Source organism: Podarcis bocagei (assembly GCF_964188305.1).
Source record: "Podarcis bocagei genome assembly, chromosome: 5".
NCBI classification, from domain to species: Eukaryota; Metazoa; Chordata; class Lepidosauria; order Squamata; family Lacertidae; genus Podarcis; species Podarcis bocagei.
Window position 1 is genome coordinate 44103989 of NC_138129.1, and position 18247 is coordinate 44122235.

The 18247-nt window shown below is 41.7% G+C and overlaps 1 protein-coding gene across 2 annotated transcripts in view; it reads right to left on the reverse strand.

Annotated features, from left to right (window-relative positions):
- MDM4 (MDM4 regulator of p53) overlaps positions 1 to 16487 on the reverse strand; it is a 31154-nt gene extending 14667 nt beyond the window's left edge. For both annotated transcript variants that reach the window (XM_081194586.1, XM_081194585.1), the window contains exons 1-5: positions 16331 to 16487; positions 11517 to 11628; positions 9510 to 9584; positions 5669 to 5802; positions 2861 to 2916 (exon numbers count right to left, since the gene is read on the reverse strand). In XM_081194586.1, coding sequence (XP_081050712.1) covers positions 2861 to 2916; positions 5669 to 5802; positions 9510 to 9584; positions 11517 to 11591 — 340 coding nt within the window. In that variant the 5' untranslated portion in view covers positions 11592 to 11628; positions 16331 to 16487. The remainder of the gene's footprint in view (positions 1 to 2860; positions 2917 to 5668; positions 5803 to 9509; positions 9585 to 11516; positions 11629 to 16330) is intronic.
- Between the last annotated feature and the right edge of the window lie 1760 nt (positions 16488 to 18247).

An 18247-nucleotide genomic window follows, 5' to 3' on the forward strand; every position in this document is an offset into this window, starting at 1 on the left:
ATTTGGTTTAAATCAAATCCACCCTGCTTGTGAGCATTTACAGTAGTTTTCCAAAAATGGTCCAATAAACCAGAAACAGATAGGTTAGCAACAAATGAGGCTAACTGAAAAACTGCTCTCTAGCCAGAGAATGATGATTCAGGGCCACTTCACAGGAATTCCATCTTTCAATACTGATATTTGCACTGACTTGAAATGTGCAAATCCACTCAAATCAATTAGCTGTAATTAGCCAATAACAAAATTGGAGGGATAAAACTACGGTTAGGAATACTCATGCACTGAAATTCTATTGTGTATTTATTTGTGGCCGAAGTTGGAGTCAGAATGCCCAAAGTGCACGGATTGTTCAAGCCTTTAAATGCTTGTTAATTTGTTAATAGTTTTCTTAATTTTTCAGGCCATCTCTTCTCTTCTGATTTTATTTGGTAGCGTCAATAAATTTCTGAAAGTTCACTTTTTCTATATTTTCCCCAATACCACTTTGTTGGGCTTCAAGAGTCACCCACTGAGTTCTTCTGAGCCACCCATTCGATTCTACAAACATCTCCAATGCAAGTGAACAAGATGCCCACTGAACTCAGGATGGCTTCAGAAGTCTCAGAGTGGTTTGTATATAATCCTGACTTTATTAAACTATGGTTTATTAAACCACGGTTTAGCATTATGTGTGAACTGTGCCCAGCAGCTTAACTGGCTTGCTTACTGCCAAGGAACCATACTCGGATGTGGATTTTTTAAAACTATAGCTTAGTGATATACATGAAACCAGCACCCTTCCTTAACCATAATTTGGCCTCCCAGCCCAAGACACTCACCAAACTATAAAGGTGCAAGACAAGAGAACCTAGAAAACAAATCAAATTTTAGAGAAACAAACTATAGCTTAGCATTATCTGCAAACCAGGCCAAGCTATACTTTCTACTGTAGTAGAAGCCCACTTGTTTGCTCCTCAAAGGATTCTGTGGATCACTCAAGAACGTGCAAATGACTTCCAATAGTGCGCAAATAAAGAACTATGCCACAATTAATCTTCATTAAAATTCCAAGAGAACATCACCAAAACACACCTTATGAATAAAAACCAAGCTGGATGTAAAACGTTATGAATGCAAACAAAAATGTGTATGTTATATAAACAGTGGGGAAACAATAGCAGCCTCAGGCCTGTGAGAAGTGGGGAAACAAAGTTTAGTTTTCTCATTCTACCAAGGTTCTGAAGCTACTATTTTCATTTCATATGAAACTCCCAATTTTACCTGCCTGCAAATATGGCCAACTGGCACCACAAAAGTGATGAAGAAAAGTTCTGAAGCCTTAAATCACTGGGTGTTAGAAATAGCTACTATCATGTACAATACAAGGGCCAGCTCTGCAAAGTCAGTTTTGTTTTTGGATCTTGCACCAGCACAACTCAAGGTGCATTCAGGAAATACTCAAATTCAACCTGAGGATAGCCCTATGGTTGTCACCTAGGTGTGAATTACTATTACAAAAATGAACCGTCAATAATTGTTTATCACAGGATTTGCTCGGGCTAAATTTAAATGACTAATGAAAAACTGGTGCACAACTATCAAGAGTGGAGAGGATCACTACAAAAATTGGTTTTCCTTCACATTTTATTTGTGTTTCTCATGATTTCTATGCTTGCCATTTCATACGAGGTGAATACAGCCACTACTTGCAGGATATAGTTTGCCAACTAACTGGAACAAATATTGTTAAGTAGCTACAGTGGTACCTTGGGTTCTCGAATTTAATGCATTCCAGGAGTCCATTCAACTCCCGAAACGGTTCGAAAACCAAGGCAAGACTTCCGATTGGCTGCAGGAGCTTCCTGCACTCAACCAGAAGTCATGGAAGCCGCATCGGACGTTTGTCTTCTGAAAAACGTTCGCAAACTGGAACACTCACTTCCGGGTTTGCAGCATTTGGGAGCTGATTTGTTCAGGAGCAAAGCCGTTCAACTACCAAGGTACGACTGTATTATGTTCTATCATATTATTTCTTGCTTGTAAGCCACTTTTGGATTCATTTGAATGAAACACAGCATAGAAATGAAATAAATAAAATCATTTCCCCCCAAATGGCAGAGAGTGAGCAAATTGAGGACCTTGCCAAAAACGAGGGGGCATGGGAAGAGTTCCACAAGTAAATTTTTGTTAAGTTGCCAGACAAATAAAGATGAAAAATTGTATTTGATACCCCACGTGTTCTGTTCAAAATATTAGAACTGGAAATAAACCAATGGTAGAGTATGCATCAGGTATGGGGAAACCTGTGGTCCTCATTGTTAGTGGGCCACAACTTCCATTTCACCAATCAATCGTCATGCTAAATGGAGAAGATTGAACAAGAATCCAACAATAACTGGAGGGCCACAGGCTCATTTTTAAATCTTAATGATAGATAACCATTGGGATTCTATTCCCTGCTGACAAATTAAGCTAGTTCATCCATTTAGCAGGATCCAGAGAAAGATAAATGAACTTTAGCCAGAGGAATGGATGGTATTTAAATACCATAAATAAAGGGTTAACCACAATGATTTCACTTGGACTGAAGGTTCTCTCAACTGTATTCACAGGGTTGTGTTTGACTATTACTCAGAACAGACCCACTGAAATAAATTACCTTAAGTTCATTCAGGGGGGGGGGGGGAAATCAGACAACCACCAACTGTATTTAACAATTTCATCATCCTAAGTCTTGAAACTATTGCCCAAAATGTGTCGGGGGTGTGAGAAGGCTGTAGTGTCTCAATACTTTAATCAGCAGACTTTACATGCTTTTACTTACCAAAATTAAATTTTATAAAGCAATGCATAAACTTGGCTAATATAAAATGAAACCTACCTGTAACAGTAACAGTAACAGAAGTCACATTCCGTTTCAGCATCTCATAAACTGGCCTGTGGAAAAGTATGTATTTTTAAAGCTAAGTTCATTCATAGGACAGATTGTGGTATTATCACACTTATCAAACCTTCTCACCCTTCCACTTAATCTTTAAAGAAAGTAGAAACAGCCAACACAGCCTGCAAATTTTCATAAGCCTAACTCATACAGCTGCCACCCTATCTAGAGTGCAAGCACAATTAAGTATCTCAAAGATTTTTAGGTTAAGAATGCATTTTTCCCTTTAAAAGGAATCTAGCTGTGGTGGGTTGACAAGCAATTTCTAAAAGGGATCATCAGGAGAGTAGATTTTACTTGTCTTTAATTACTTATTGAGATGTATGGCCTTTCTTTGGATTCCAAGTTTGTTATGACTGTGAGATGACATATTGTCACATGAAATCTCATATTTTAAAGCAGGATTTTTGTGATCACACTTCAGCATCTGTCTGTCTGTCCAAATGTGACCCCTGGTATGACAAACTACCCTATCAGACTCCTCACCCTCAGTTTAACAGTATCACAAATATAAAATGGAGAAAAGCCTTTACAGCTCTGTGGCTCGTCTAGGTGCTCTGCCATAGTTTAAGGACACCATCGCCAGCTACCCTACGAAGAGAGCATTTGCCCATGCGGAGGTAACATGCCTGAAGACTTGCCCCACTACACACAAGTTTGCCCCAGCTACGAGGATGTAAGAGCAGCTTTCTTCAAAGTTTTAAATACCCCAGTTGAATGATCAATTGGGCATTTAACTTTTTATTAGGGGACATGTGCCCCCATACCTCTGAGAAAGTGCCCTGTTTTGCCTTTAGAGTGGCCATTTTAAGGAGAAAAGTTTGTGGGAGTGAGAAGTTAAGTTCTTCAGGCAGCAAACTCTTATCTGAGAGAACATCTGGTTCTAATATTTATTTTAGTGGTATAGTGTATTTTGTTCTGCTTTTATTCTGTTTTACGTATTTTATCTTTTGTAATGGCCTCGGGTAGACAAAATAAATAACAAAAAATGCAGTATCGTTGGGAGGCTTGGTTAAGCCTGCATGCAAGGCTAGCATTTTGTCCCATTCCAGGCCTCAAGGTCTGACCTACATATGCAACATAGCCAGGTGGTGTTAAGTGGCAACACGGAGCAGGTCATTAGGCAGAAGTCAGTTTTTGAATGACCACCTCTCCCCATTCTAAAAACTCCCTGCAAATAAAAATCAGCACGTAAGTTACAGAGCAAGGCTACAACTTCTCTCCCTGTCATGCTGGTTTTCTATTTGCTGTGCGGTTTTGTTTTAATATGGAGAAGAATTCGAAAGCAGCACTGCTTTATGTGACCAAAAGCAGCATAAGTCTATTTAATGAAGTGTCTTATGGCACCTTAAATACCAACACATTTATTGTGCCTTAAGCTTTCAGATACTAAAGTATAATTCATCATATCCATGGCGTAACCCTCATCCGCAGCTACATATACAAATGTGATAAGGGTGGGGAAATAAGGTACAAAAAGTATACAAATAAGTGGCAATTGATTTATGGTGGAAAGTTTGTGAGACAAATATGATAACCATTTATAAGAGCAGTGGTAGGCAATAAAACAATCAACTAGGCACTGCTGAGTTAATCAACATCTGAAGTGTGAAAAATCCAATGACTCCATTGGATTTTTTTTTTTTTGTTTTTTTCAAAACTTGTTTGTTTTGAACTGGGCCAAAACAAACAAGATGAACTTTAACAGGGAGAAATGCAAAGTATTGCACTTGGGCAAAAAAAATGTGAGGCACAAATACAAGATGGGTGACACCTGGCTTGAGAGCAGTACATGTGAAAAGGATCTAGGAGTCTTGGTTGACCACAAACTTGACATGAGCCAACAGTGTGACATGGCAGCTATAAAAGCCAATGCAATTCTGGGCTGCATCAATAGGAGTATAGCATCTAGATCAAGGGAAGTAATAGTGCCACTGTATTCTGCTCTGGTCAGACCTCACCTGGAGTACTGTGTCCAATTCTGGGCACCACAGTTCAAGAAGGACACTGACAAACCGGAACGTGTCCAGAGGAGGGCAACCAAAATGGTCAAAGGCCTGGAAACGATGCCTTATGAGGAACGGCTAAGGGAGCTGGGCATGTTTAGCCTGGAGAAGAGGAGGTTGAGGGGTGATACGATAGCCATGTTCAAATATATAAAAGGATGTCATATAGAGGAGGGAGAAAGGTTGTTTTCTGCTGCTCCAGAGAAGCGGACACGGAGCAATGGATCCAAACTACAAGAAAGAAGATTCCACCTAAACATTAGGAAGAACTTCCTGACAGTAAGAGCTGTTCGACAGTGGAATTTGCTGCCAAGGAGTGTGGTGGAGTCTCCTACTTTGGAGGTCTTTAAGCAGAGGCTTGACAACCATATGTCAGAAGTGCTCTGATGGTGTTTCCTGCTTGGCAGGGGGTTGGACTCAATGGCCCTTGTGGTCTATTCCAACTCTATGATTCTATGATTCCATTCAATCCCAAATGAAGAGGCTTGAACTTCTGGATGAATTTTTATTTGGCCATTTCACACTGGAGTTCCCCTTTGAAAATCTTTTGTTCATGTATGGCCAAATACAGTAGATTTCAATTAGATGATTGCACCCCTAAAATACATTATGCTCAAAGGGGAAGGAGGGATCACTTGTGTCACGAGTTATCTATACCACCCAAGCTGAAGAGGGACCATAGATTAGAAAGTTGCTTTACACACGGGAAACTTATTCTATGTATATTTTAAAGATTTCCTACCTTGGGTCGTTCACAGAGAAGCTTTCACAACCTAGAAGATCCCCCAGCTGGTCTCCTCCACAATACACCATGTGCTGCTGTTTTTTGTCATATAGCTGCTTCTTTGAGATATACTCCCCAAGGTAATGCACAAGCTAGGCAAATTTTAAAAAAAACTTAGTAAGACATGCAGCAAGAATTAAACCAGTAAGGATTGTTCTCTATTACAACTGTTTCAGCATTTGTTGAACATTTTCCTCTGTAAATAACATCACACAACAACAACAACAACAACAATAATAATAATAAAAAATTATTTATATCCCGCCCTCCCCAGCCGAAGCCCGGCTCAGGGCGGCTAACAATAAAACAGTACAACAGTACAACACAACACAACACAACACAACACAACACTCTAAAATCATTCATTATAAAATTAGTGCTCCTATAAAATAGTGCTCCTAGTCAGTAAAAGCACTGTTGTAATTTTATATGGCTCCCACCCATCTCATGAATTAAAGCTCTCTTATTTTATGTATTAAAGCTTATCACATCCTTTGAACCAACATAGATACTGAGGGTTGGATTCAACTAATACAGGGAGCAAGCAGAATGGAGCACAAGAGCTTCCACAAGTGCAACAGGGCTCTCCCATCCTCTCCTGCCCCAATTCCACTCTAGTTGGTCAGGAGAATCCCCAGAATACTGGTGGGGAGGAGAGGGGGAATCACTCCATCTGGCAAGCAGGAATGCTTGTGCTAATGGGGCAATTGAGACAACAGACTTTTAATTCCTCTAATTTCAGTCCTTTATCTTTCAGCTACCCACGTGGCGTAAGAGGGTCATATATATATATCAAGTGCTCCCCAACCTGTAGGTCGTGGCACACAAGTGGGCTGAGAAGCCTGTGCAAGTGGGTCATAGGGTTGATAAGTAAAATCAGAATAATTACCACCTTGAACTGGGCCTGGAATCATAATGACAACCAACGTAACTGTTTTAAAATAGGGGTTCACAGAATCAGAGTTATAAGAGCTCTAAACGGAACTCCACATTCCAGCTAAAATGGAACTCCCACATCCAAACTGCGAAAAAATGTGCACATTTTTAAAACGGGAACATTTCTCTCTCCCCTTAGAAAGCAGTTTGCATTCAAAGCGCTGGAGAAAGCACTTCAGGGATAACTCTGCAAACCACTTAAGGCATCAGCAACTGTGGGGGGGAAATAGGAAAGACAGAATAAACAGACATGGGTAGTTTTTATAGTCCATATTCATTCCCTAATTAGAACCCCACTGGCTGGAGTTTGAATATATGGGGATCTCAAAGATGTCACAACTGTAGATCTGAATATTGATATCTGTGGACCTTAAATTGTCTGGAAATATAACCAGTCTAGAGCAGGACTGAGAAACCACTGATCCTTCTAGCATTGCTGGACTACAACGCCCATCATCCCTAACCACTGGCCATGCTGGCTGGGGCTGGTGAGAATCAGAGTCCAGCAACATTTTGAGGCTCAAAGGTTCACCATCCCTGGACTACAGCTTAACAGTGGTAAACAAAAAGTAGCTCTAGTTATAATGCAGGAGACGGTAATATGTAAATAATACATATGCTCAATGTTTATTTTATTGTATTAGGTAGATTTTTAAAAGCTGAGAATTCTGTATTAAGCAGATGTAAAGTAGTTGTCATTATAACCATCAGAGAAGATTTTATATATACTCACAGTGTAATAAATGTTTGTTACAAATACCCTAACCTCCTTCTGAGAAGCTTAGGGCCACTTTCCCATGGGTGTCCCAAACACTGCTCAGATACACTGCATCCCTTCAGAAGCCAAACCATACTATGGGCATTCAAGCACAGTGGCAGATTCAGCATCTAGGTCAAGTATTCCCAATCAGCTTATTAATTATTTATTATTATTATTATTATTATTATTATTATTATTATTATTATTATTATTATTATTATTATTATACCCCACTCAACTAGCTGGGTTGCCCCTGACAATCTGGGTGGCTTTCAACACATATAAAAACATAATGAAATATCAAACATTAAAAACTTCCCGATACAGGGCTGCCTTCAGAAATAAGGGCAATAGACACAGAGCCCCACTGCTTGTGTGAGAGTTGCAAGTTTAAAATTAAGGCAGTGACCCTGCAATCAGATAATTCTTGAACTGCAAACCAGATCCAACTGAAGTGGTCTAGCCACATACTAGTATATAACACACAAGTGGAGCCTATCCCTCATGTAATACATTAAGCGTAAAAGCCTAGTCACCCCTCTCTGTCTCCAGCAAAAGGGAGGGGGGAGTCTCACCTAGAGAAGATAAATGCAAAATGAACTACTAGCAGCTTCCACCCACTGCTGGGGGACAAGCCCTTACTGCGCTAAATGTAGTCTGGTGTGGCAAATTAACATTTTAACACTAAAACCCCTTCCATTCAAAGTATTCAATTTGTTTTTTGCAAAAATATTAGAAGCTAAATAAGTTATTTAAATGCATAAGTGTTTAAAATAAGTCACGGAGCACTACAGGAATATCTGACACATTCCTAATGAAAAGCCACTGCATTTAATTCCTAGCTGACAGGATACCCCTGTAAATCACAGCTAGTGTCATTTTTCTAATCTTGTACACACTTTGCATTTTCATCTTAAAATAAATGATTTCACAGGGTGTCTTGGGTTTAGCTGACAAGACATTTCCAATGAAATGAGAGAAAATAAAAAAGTATAATTCAAAAACTTTCAAGCTTCAATTGGCAACAAGAAACATTTCTAACAGTCTCTCAGGATTACAACTAATGCAGTTTCCCTCCCACTCTTTAATACTGACCGATAGCCCTAAATCATTTTATAATAGCTATTCAACAATAAAAAGCTGCTGCTCTTTTAGCATCTGCAACAGGCAGCTCAAAAAACCTTTTGATGAATAAAACACACACCCATGGCGATAAGGATGTGTGTCTTGTAATCTGGGGAACCGGGTTCGAGTCTCCGCTCCTCCACATGCAGCTGCTGGGTGACCTTGGGCCAGTCACACTTCTGTGAAGTCTCTCAGCCCCACTCACCTCACAGAGTGTTTGTTGTGGGGGAGGAAGGGAAAGGAGAATGTTAGCCGCTTTGAGACTCCTGAAGGGGAGTGAAAGGCGGGATATCAAATCCAAACTCTTCTTCTTCTTCTTCTATTTCACATGAAAGGTTCAGAAGTGCTGAGACCAAAATCTGCCCCTCCATATTTCAACCTCCATGCTCAAACTAGGGGATGCATTATTAAGAATAGTTATGGATAGTCTTTAGGGACACCCTCCCCCTCCCCCAAAAAACCACTTTCACCAACACTGCTCACTCAGGTTATTGGGAAGAAGCAGAAACATTTCATTCTAGCAACTAAATTATCCAGAATAAACTTGCAAAATTACACACAGCAGCATATCAATCACCAGAAGGAAATCAAAAGGTAGCAAACTGGAAATGTTAAGCGAGCAGATGAAACAGCATCTGAAAGTGGCAAATGCTTGTGTCAAATACACATTGACCACCAAAAAGAAGTAAATATTAGGGAGCATAAGACAGCATATATAATTCAAAGACCATATGCACAGTCCTCATTTTGTGGAAGTTACCATTACACTTTCCTGTTTCAACAGCCTAAACTGGGAAGTGAGAGGGGTTTTCCAATAGGGGTGAGCCAAAATGTGTTCGCAACTTCATTTGTTTAGGCTATGAAGTCAAAGGGGGGCATTTCAGCAATAGGTGTGGTTGAAGAGTAGCACAGAAATACATAAAATAAGGCAACCATCAAAACTGTTTCCAATACAGAAGAGTGTACGTATCAACTCACCTCCTTTAGTGTGAAAGTTTCACCTTGAGCACCTGCAGCTCGCAGAATCTTCAGGAGTGGCGGTTTTGGTCGTAGCTAAGATATGTGATAAAGAGAGTTTTCTATAAGCCATGTTCCATAACGTGTGTGAGGTGACAGATTAAATGCTGCCCATAACTATCCCAGAACAGTAAACTAAATGCTTCATGCAAGCCTGAAACACACAGCTGCAATGTCCCATCCCCACCAATGCACCTTTGAAACAAATAATTCTAAGGAGATGAAGTCACTACAAACAATGCATAACCTCAATGTAAATCATACATTTCACTTTGCCAGAGAGAGAAAGAGAGATTTAAAGAGAACGAGCATGAGAGGTAACAGCAACATACAAATCCGAAGTATCATACCACACATGTTGCTTCCCCACCCTCTCTCACTGCAGCAGTCATAATACCCAATTAGGGCCACAATTATATCAACTCCAAGTGAAACATATGAGCTTTCATAAGGCTGAAACAATGAAATGCCTGAAGCAAGAAGGCCCATTGGTCTGTATTAAACACCTCATTACCCTCTATATTTCCAATGCTAAAATGAGAGACAAAGGTGAAGTGTTGATATGTTCAGGCTAAGCGGGCAGAACAAGGGAGTTAGCAACCTAGAGTCATTCTAGACCAGTTTCAAAATTACACTGGTCGTACTGACTCCCATTTTCCCACATGTCTGTGGAGTTATGCAGTTCTGTGTCACCAACAGCTTTTAATCACACAGTTTCCAAACAGTACCCAGGCAGCAAATGCACTGCAAATTCCAAAATGTTACCCATCCTTAGCTCAAGATTTTGTTGGAAACTGTTTCCAACACTCTCACTACAAATTGAAAAGACCAACCATTTAAGGGACTCCTGTGCTTTCCGAAATCAAGCCCAAGGGAAGCATCAAAACTGCATGCCTGCTTTTGAAACCGTTTGCGGGCAGCAGGACACAAATTAAGCTCACTTAAAGTTCAGTGCTACAGTAATCAAACACAAGGCTCATACACAACGAAATAATTAAATGAGAGAATAGTTCCAGATTCCAACTTAAGGGGCCTCTGTCATATGGGTTGATTTCTTCATTTTAAGACACCCTGCCCTCTGCATTTCATTCTAACTCCAAAGAGGAACACCTGAACCACCTCAATGTATTTCACTTGGGTCCCTAAGAACTCCAGCATAGCCAAATTGGATATAAAGATTAGATTATTCTCAGCTCCCCAGGATACTAAATTTGACAGCTAATATATGGCCATTAACTCAAATGTCTTTATTATTCAATATTTTCTCCCAGCAGTGAGAATAAACAAACATGCTTAATCATATTACCTGGGAACTATGATAGATAGTACCACTTCTAAATTAATATACTAGGGAACTAAATCCCAATGGAAAAGCCAGTTGTCATTAATGGCAAATAAAATTAGAAGCTGAACTCCTTCCTGCGTGATTAGCACCCACTGTTGACTGCACTTGTCTTTCCCGCTTCCATCTATATTGCTGTGTGTTACACCCCCTTTTCCAGCCACTTCTGGGTCGCCATGATGCATGTGTGGTTGCGCATCAATTGGACATGTGTAAATCGGTCGTTGCCTGTATTTATACATATATACAACCTGAGCCTACAATGGAGGGGTTCACAGCATTAACAGCCAAAAATGGTATTGCTTCTAACATACCTGCAGTTTTGGATTCAAGCCAAATGAAACATGGCCCTCTCTCTCTCTGCCTTTCCAGTCTGACCTTCTGGTTCAAATAATACAAATCTGACCTTTTGTTTTTCTAACAGAAAGCTGAGGGAGGGTAGCCCACCCATTTGCCCTCTGACTGGAGCCACTCCCTTTGTTCCACTTAGGACCCATATTTAGCAGGCCTTTAGCAGGCTGGCCTGGCTATTCCAGCAATAGAATCCATGCTGGATCCAGGAATTAAAATGGGGCCCAGGCTTCAGTCAAACCCCTCCTCCCAAAAAACTCATAATAATAGGTTACCTGTTTGACTTGTTGAGGTGATGTTCTGCAGGCACTCTCTGGTGATAGATATTGTGTAGAGGTGGAAGATGACATTTTGGCAGTGAAGTAGCTGTCTGTCTTCAATACAAGCCTAAATCCAAAATAAGATTTACCAATTAGTCTGAAAGAAAGCACACACAAAACTATGCCAGAACAGATGCTATTCAGAAGCCTTAGAAAACCTTTGGCACAAAATTAAATAATAGGATCCTAGGAGTACTTACATGTCTAACATTAAGCCCACTCTATTACTATTTTTTAAGTTTGGTTAACAACTTTAAAAAATCCAACACCTACTAGTCTAACATAAATTAGGCAATTATGAAGGAAATGCCTGCAACTCCTCATTTATTGCACCTTAACTAGATATCTTTCCTCTTCTTCTAGAGACTAGTGTCAGAAACAACTTCTTCGAAGTGCAGCCCCAAGCAATCTTTACTCTTCTGACCCTTTGAGCCCTAATATAACCAAGTCCCCTCTGGCATGTTGAGGCAAATCCCTAAAACAGTGACTGTTAGGATGAGTCACTTGAACACTAACCGCTGAGTCATTAAACTAGTACCCAATCATGGTTAACTTGGTCAGCAAGCAGGGCTGGGGCAAGCAACTGAATGTACTAGTGCTTAAAGCTAATGATATAATTACAGTTTTTCCTATAAACTGAAAAGTTCCACAAGTGTTTACGAAAAATACAGTATGCTATATGCAGAGCTTTCAAATCAGCAAGCTTTATTTTCACTCAGTTCCAGCAAAGAAAGCATGAGATAGCAAAAATCCCTAAATCAGAATCCAGAATTATTTATTGTGGCACCATTTACAATAAACAGCCAGTTAAAATGGCGGTATCAGAGCTCTCTCCTATAGTATTTATTCTGAAGTAAATCATACTGAAGCATGTATGGATACAAGCTTTATTACAAATGTTGGGTTTGGTATGGATATTGCAACTTGTGGAGAGACTGTGATATCTAGAGGCTAAATGAGATGGCTACTAAATGATAAGCATGAGATCTCAGTAGATCTATGGATTGTGTATTATCAGATTTAAACAAATCAGACTGAAAAGTCAAACTGATTAAAAACCTATGCAACCTATGTATAGACACAAACTTAGTATGTATACATTAATTAATTAAATAGAAAAAGGATTACATCCAAATTCCAATATTTCAGAATGAAATTAAGGGAAGACGTTTTACATGCACTGAATTGACAGCCTTGTTCTCTAATGTGGCAGTTTTCAAAATAACTATAAAACATGGTACAGACCTGCATGTCCTAGTGGTGGGGTTTAAAATAACAGGCTAGGAGTAATGGAAGTTCATGTCATGTTTCTTAACCTCTGACGGAATAAGTAAATCCCTCCAGCTGGATTTTCCATAGTAAAGAATACTAATAGTAGGCTAAACCAGGTTTGGATCTTTGGATAACCTTGTAAATGATGGCTGGCAAAAAGTATGACATCTATGTATAACTATGACTTTCTCTTAGAGCTCACAACAGCGCTTGAAGTTTAAGAATTCAGAAAATAGTTTTAAAACAGCTAAAAAATATATTTAGCTTAACAGAACATGATGACCACAATTTATTTAAAACCATAAAACACTAGACACATGGACGTACTTCCCAATAAAATAGATGTTCATAAATGTTCCAAGCAAATGCATACTAATGTGTAAACCACATGTCTGAAACCCACAGAAAACCATTTTCTCTCTCCCAAAATGACCTCAAATATTTCCCTGCAAGGTCAAAGGAAATGGGGGAAATCTCCCAAGTGTGTCTGTGCTCACAAATCCTGCCTTAAGGGTACATGTATTGTGTGAATAGGGTGAGCATTTGTCCTGGATTCAGGAATTAAGTAGTTATAATAACAGAAGAGTGGTCAAAACCCAGATAATGCAATCAGGTAAATGGCAGACAGGAGATAAACAACACACTCAGGATTCTGTTTTAGACCGCCCCCTGTGATGTATGTATGATGTGTTGGGGGAGGTGGTCCTGGGCTACACCCCTTCTGTGATGTATGTATGATGTTTCTGGGGGTGGTCTGGAGTTTGAGGGTGGGCAACTTCAAAGTCTATACAGTGGACGCTCGGGTTGTGAATGTGATCCGTGTGGGAGGTACGTTCGCAACCCGCAGCACCACGTCTCCGCATGCAAGGGTTGTGATTTGGCACTTCTGCGCATGCGCAACGTGCGAGTGTCGAAACCCGGAAGTAACCTGTTCCGGTACTTCCGGGTTTGGCGCAGTGAGCAACCTGAAAACACACAACCCAAAGCGTCTGTAACCTGAGGTATGACTGTATAAGGGTGGACGCACCTCTGTTTTGAGTCCCTCCCCCCACCTCCTGTGGGGGGGGGGGAGCACACTGTTGCAACAGCTTTAATAAAGATCAGGCTGACTAGCTGCTTTGCTTCTCAATATTCTCTGGTTAGTCTCTGTTATTTTCTCCTACCGATAGAGAACCCATAAGGGAAAAGAAGCAGTTTTTTCCTTATAACAGGTAGAATTTCCAGTACATACTAGTTGAATGACTCCGCTGTTCAAGTGACTCATCTGAACACATTCACTGTTTCAGGACTTGCCTGAGCATGTCCTAGGGGACTTGGTTTTCTTTGGGTTCAAAGGGTCAGAAGAGTAAAGATTACTTGGGACTTCACTTTGAAGAAGCTATTTCAGATAAATACCCCATTAAGGTCTAATAAATGAGTTGCAGGCTTTTCATTCATAATAGCTTTATTTATACTTGACTGGTAAGTGTACCTGTAGGTTTTTTAAGTTGTCACCAACTGAAAAAAGAGTAATAAGGTGGTCTTAGTTTTGGTCATGTAAGTATCCCCTAGGATCTTATCACTTATTTTTGTGCCCAATGGTTGTAAATTGCCATGAGATAAGCAGCTATAACAATATTTGGGAGAGGGGGCAAAAACACTTTGTTGCAAGCTGGTATTATCAAGTATTGCAGGGGGTTAGGGTTGGACGAGATGACCCTTGGGATATCTTCTAATTCTACAATTCTGATTCTACAAGCATTCATTTATGCCCTTTAAGATGACACAGAAAAATGTGTAGAAATACTATCCCACATGCTATAACAGTCATCCAGAATTCTGAGATCACAGAAAATGATCAGTCCCCCGTGAACTGTTTGGGGACTTAAAATAAACAAGTGATGCAGTGAGAATGCGCCTGTTCAGGATACTACTTTCTATTTGCCTTCCACCCATCCCCAACAGTCAGTTAGTATTCTGTTGCAATGGAGGATGCCAAGAACTCACTGGGCTGTTGAGTTTTCCAAACCTTAGGGTCCTTGTTTTCCTAAATATGTTTTTTTTTATTATTTCTGGGAACCTTGAGCATTCCCTCAAGCCTGGTAATATCTCCAGCTTGTGTATCGAAGGTGCCGTTTCGGTTATATAAAGACAGGCACTCCTAGAATTGAGATTGCCGCACAATGATGAGCATACATTGCTGTCTACTTATTGTTCACTTTCCAATGCATTACTAACCTCTTAAAAATCACTTCCTTGTTTCTAAGCTTTACTTAAAATGGCTAGGCAGGACAACTAAGCAGCAAATGCCGGCTGTCATTCGGCAACTTTCATTTCAGCGTCTTACGTAAAAATGACGGGCGCACTGAATGATGTAAGGACCTGCGCACTCCCTTATTTTTAAACTTTCCCTCTAAAATATTTAACACGTTCTCCAACCATTTTTCCACGATGTCAGAGCCAGCTCCGGATTAGTTATAAACAAACTCAAAAAAGTAATTTCAAAAGTTGCTGGGGAGGGGAGCAAAGAAAGATACTTTAGACAACGCCCTTAGTGATGGGGTGCTTACACAAAGCACAAGTGCATGGAAGACAGATGAAAGATACCCTTCCTTTAAATAAAAAAAAAAGCAATGTGCCTGAACTTGGCGAGTTTAAACATGAGAAACGTCAAAACAAGAGCTAAGCATGTGTGCAAATGCCAGTCCTTTAAAAAAAATATACTTGCTTTAATTTTGCTTTTCGGACAAGTTAATGCTGTAATGATGATGACCCTCCCCTGTGTTCTCCCCTCCTTACACGAAAGAAAAAGGCAGTCAAAAGTCCCATAATGCCCAAGTGCTATTGATCCAGCAGGGACCTCCCCTCTCCAAAGCCTAGCAAGCGGTGCCTTCTCCCACAGCCTGGAACTGGAGACTATGGAACACAATCTTACTCAGCTAGGAATGATGGCCAAAGAAGAAGACTCTTCTACGCCAAGGAAAACAGAGCGTCTCGTAAATGCTTGGTGTCCAGAGCAGCTTCTTCACGGCCCCCCTCGCAACACGCCACTTCCAACCTCCCAAGACTAACATTTGCGCCCGCAATGACTCCAGGTGCCACAGTTGCCAACTGAGCAGGGAAGATGAGGGAGAGGAGCAGCCTGCCTGCCCTTGCTTCCCCCCACACCCCCGCTAGCAACCGTTCCCTATATTAGCGTGTAAAAACACGCAACCGTGGGCGCAAGTCGACGGACAACGCTTTTTACCACAAGGGCTTTTCTGTACATCCCAGGTCAAGGGGGCTCTCGAAGCGGCCGGTCCAAAAAGTCGGCAACCCCCGTCCCCTCCCCGCGGCTTTCCCCCTCCTGCGCTTCCCCGCCTCAGCCCCGCCACCGACCCGCCTTTTCCCTAAAAGTTCCTTTCGCTGAGGGGAACTTGGAGCCCCCCCCCGGAGCTGTTCGGCATCCGGCCACCGTTCGCCCTCTACGGAGAAGCCGCGAACCTCTCGGGTCCCTCACCGCCTCCTCCGGAACTCACCCTAAGGCCGCTCCACGACGCCCAGCAACTCCCGGCTAATTACGGGGGGCGGAGCGGGGTGGGGAGGACGGGGCGCTTAACAACCCCGGCGGCTCGTCGCCTCCATCTTAGCAAGGGCGGGAAGGCAGCAGGCCTCGGTTTCCGCCCAGCCTCTCAACATGGATACCCGCGCACTTCCGCCCAGGCCGCAGGGATAGGCCAGCGCCCACGTGCCTATGGCGGGACCAGCGACACGCGGGAACAGCTTACAGAGAGTCTCCCGCCAAGTCACGCACTACACCATAGAGGTTAAAGGGAAACAAAGGCTAGAGCGGAATGGCGGGCGGGTAGAGTGGAAGCCACAGATATAAGGAGAGAGATGCTCACCTGCAAGAGGAGCTTGCTTCGTCGCACGAGGCGGGCTGCCCACGCGCGGGGTGTAATTGCTGCAGGTGATTGGCAGCAGCTGCCTCTCGTTCACACGCGGCCGAAACAGGTGTCCCCTGATTGGGGTGTTTCCCCCGCGCCCAATTCGGATCTTACTCCCAAGTGGGAAAATTGGGTTCAGTCTCTGAATCTTTAAAAGCGCGATATTGGCTGTATGTAAACCAGTGGAGCACGAGGCTTCCCCACGGAAATATGCTCCGCGTTTAGTCTGGGAGGAGGCGATTTCAGTTAGACTGGCTTCTTCTGCACGGGAGACTTTGGACTGGGAATCCGGTGTAGTCCCAACCCCACCTGACTTTGTTTAAAAAATTAACCCGGGAAAAGCTGGCTGGGAAGTCCAACCAGCGTCCAGAGTTCCCGGGAGGCTCCTCTGTCGGTTAGGAAGAAGCGAGAGATGCTAACTGAGTAATTCTGAGCAAGGCGGCTGCTAAGCCAGGTATTTATTAGAAATACTGCTGCAACAGGGTCCCCACTCTCAACTCACAGGAAGGAGAGAGAACCTGAACAAAAAAAAGGTTCAATTTATACCCGTTGATTTGGGTGGTCTATAGCTGTGCACCTAGAAAATGTCAGGCCAGTGTCACTGAAGGGGAGGCACCACATGTAAGGTTTTTACAGGTCATGAGTTTATCAGTACATCCCAGGTGTTCCTTTGCAAAAAGATAACAGGAACAATAGTCTTGCATTGTTCTACAATTATTTCCCTTTACAGTGAAGAGATTTGCATGAGATAGCCAACTAGTTCGTGAATTTGCATGTGATCTGACAGATCACCACTTCTTGTAACCTTCCCTCCCCACCTTTTCCCACACTGTGACATGAGTGAAATAAACTTTGTGTGTAAACTTTATCATTGTTGCATTATTATTTTTCAGGTTATTTCAAAAAGGAATTGAATGTTTCCCTTTTGAATTGGAATATTGCTGGTTTTGCATAGCTGAACCTGTTTCCTAGACACGGTGGCGCTGTTGAATTCCTTTAACAGTTACAGTGTAGATAAGCAACACCTAGCTTTTGGGGTTCATTTGAACGGGGAGAGTTTATGTACATGGGACCTCTATAATTGTGTGAGATGAAGTTAACATTTTGCAATGTTAACAGCGGATTACATTGCAGGGTAAATTATCTAAATTAAATAAATTATCTAAGTAAATTATCTTTTAGCATCGCCCCCTAACCTGCAATTAGGGCCAGCTAGAGTGGGGCGTCAGGAGGCTCACTTCATCTGCAGCCTCAATCTCAAAGAGAGCCTCAAAATTAGGCACGTGTTAATTTTTATTTTTATTTGAAAAGTTTTGTAACTTTGAATTGGTGTAAGTAAAAAAAACTGCACCTTTTCCCTTATGGGGTACCCAAGAGCCCATATAGAGTGCTTTTGTTGTTGTTGTTTAGTCGTTTAGTCGTGTCCGACTCTTCGTGACCCCATGGACCAGAGAACGCCAGGCACTCCTGTCTTCCACTGCCTCCCGCAGTTTGGTCAGACTCATGTTG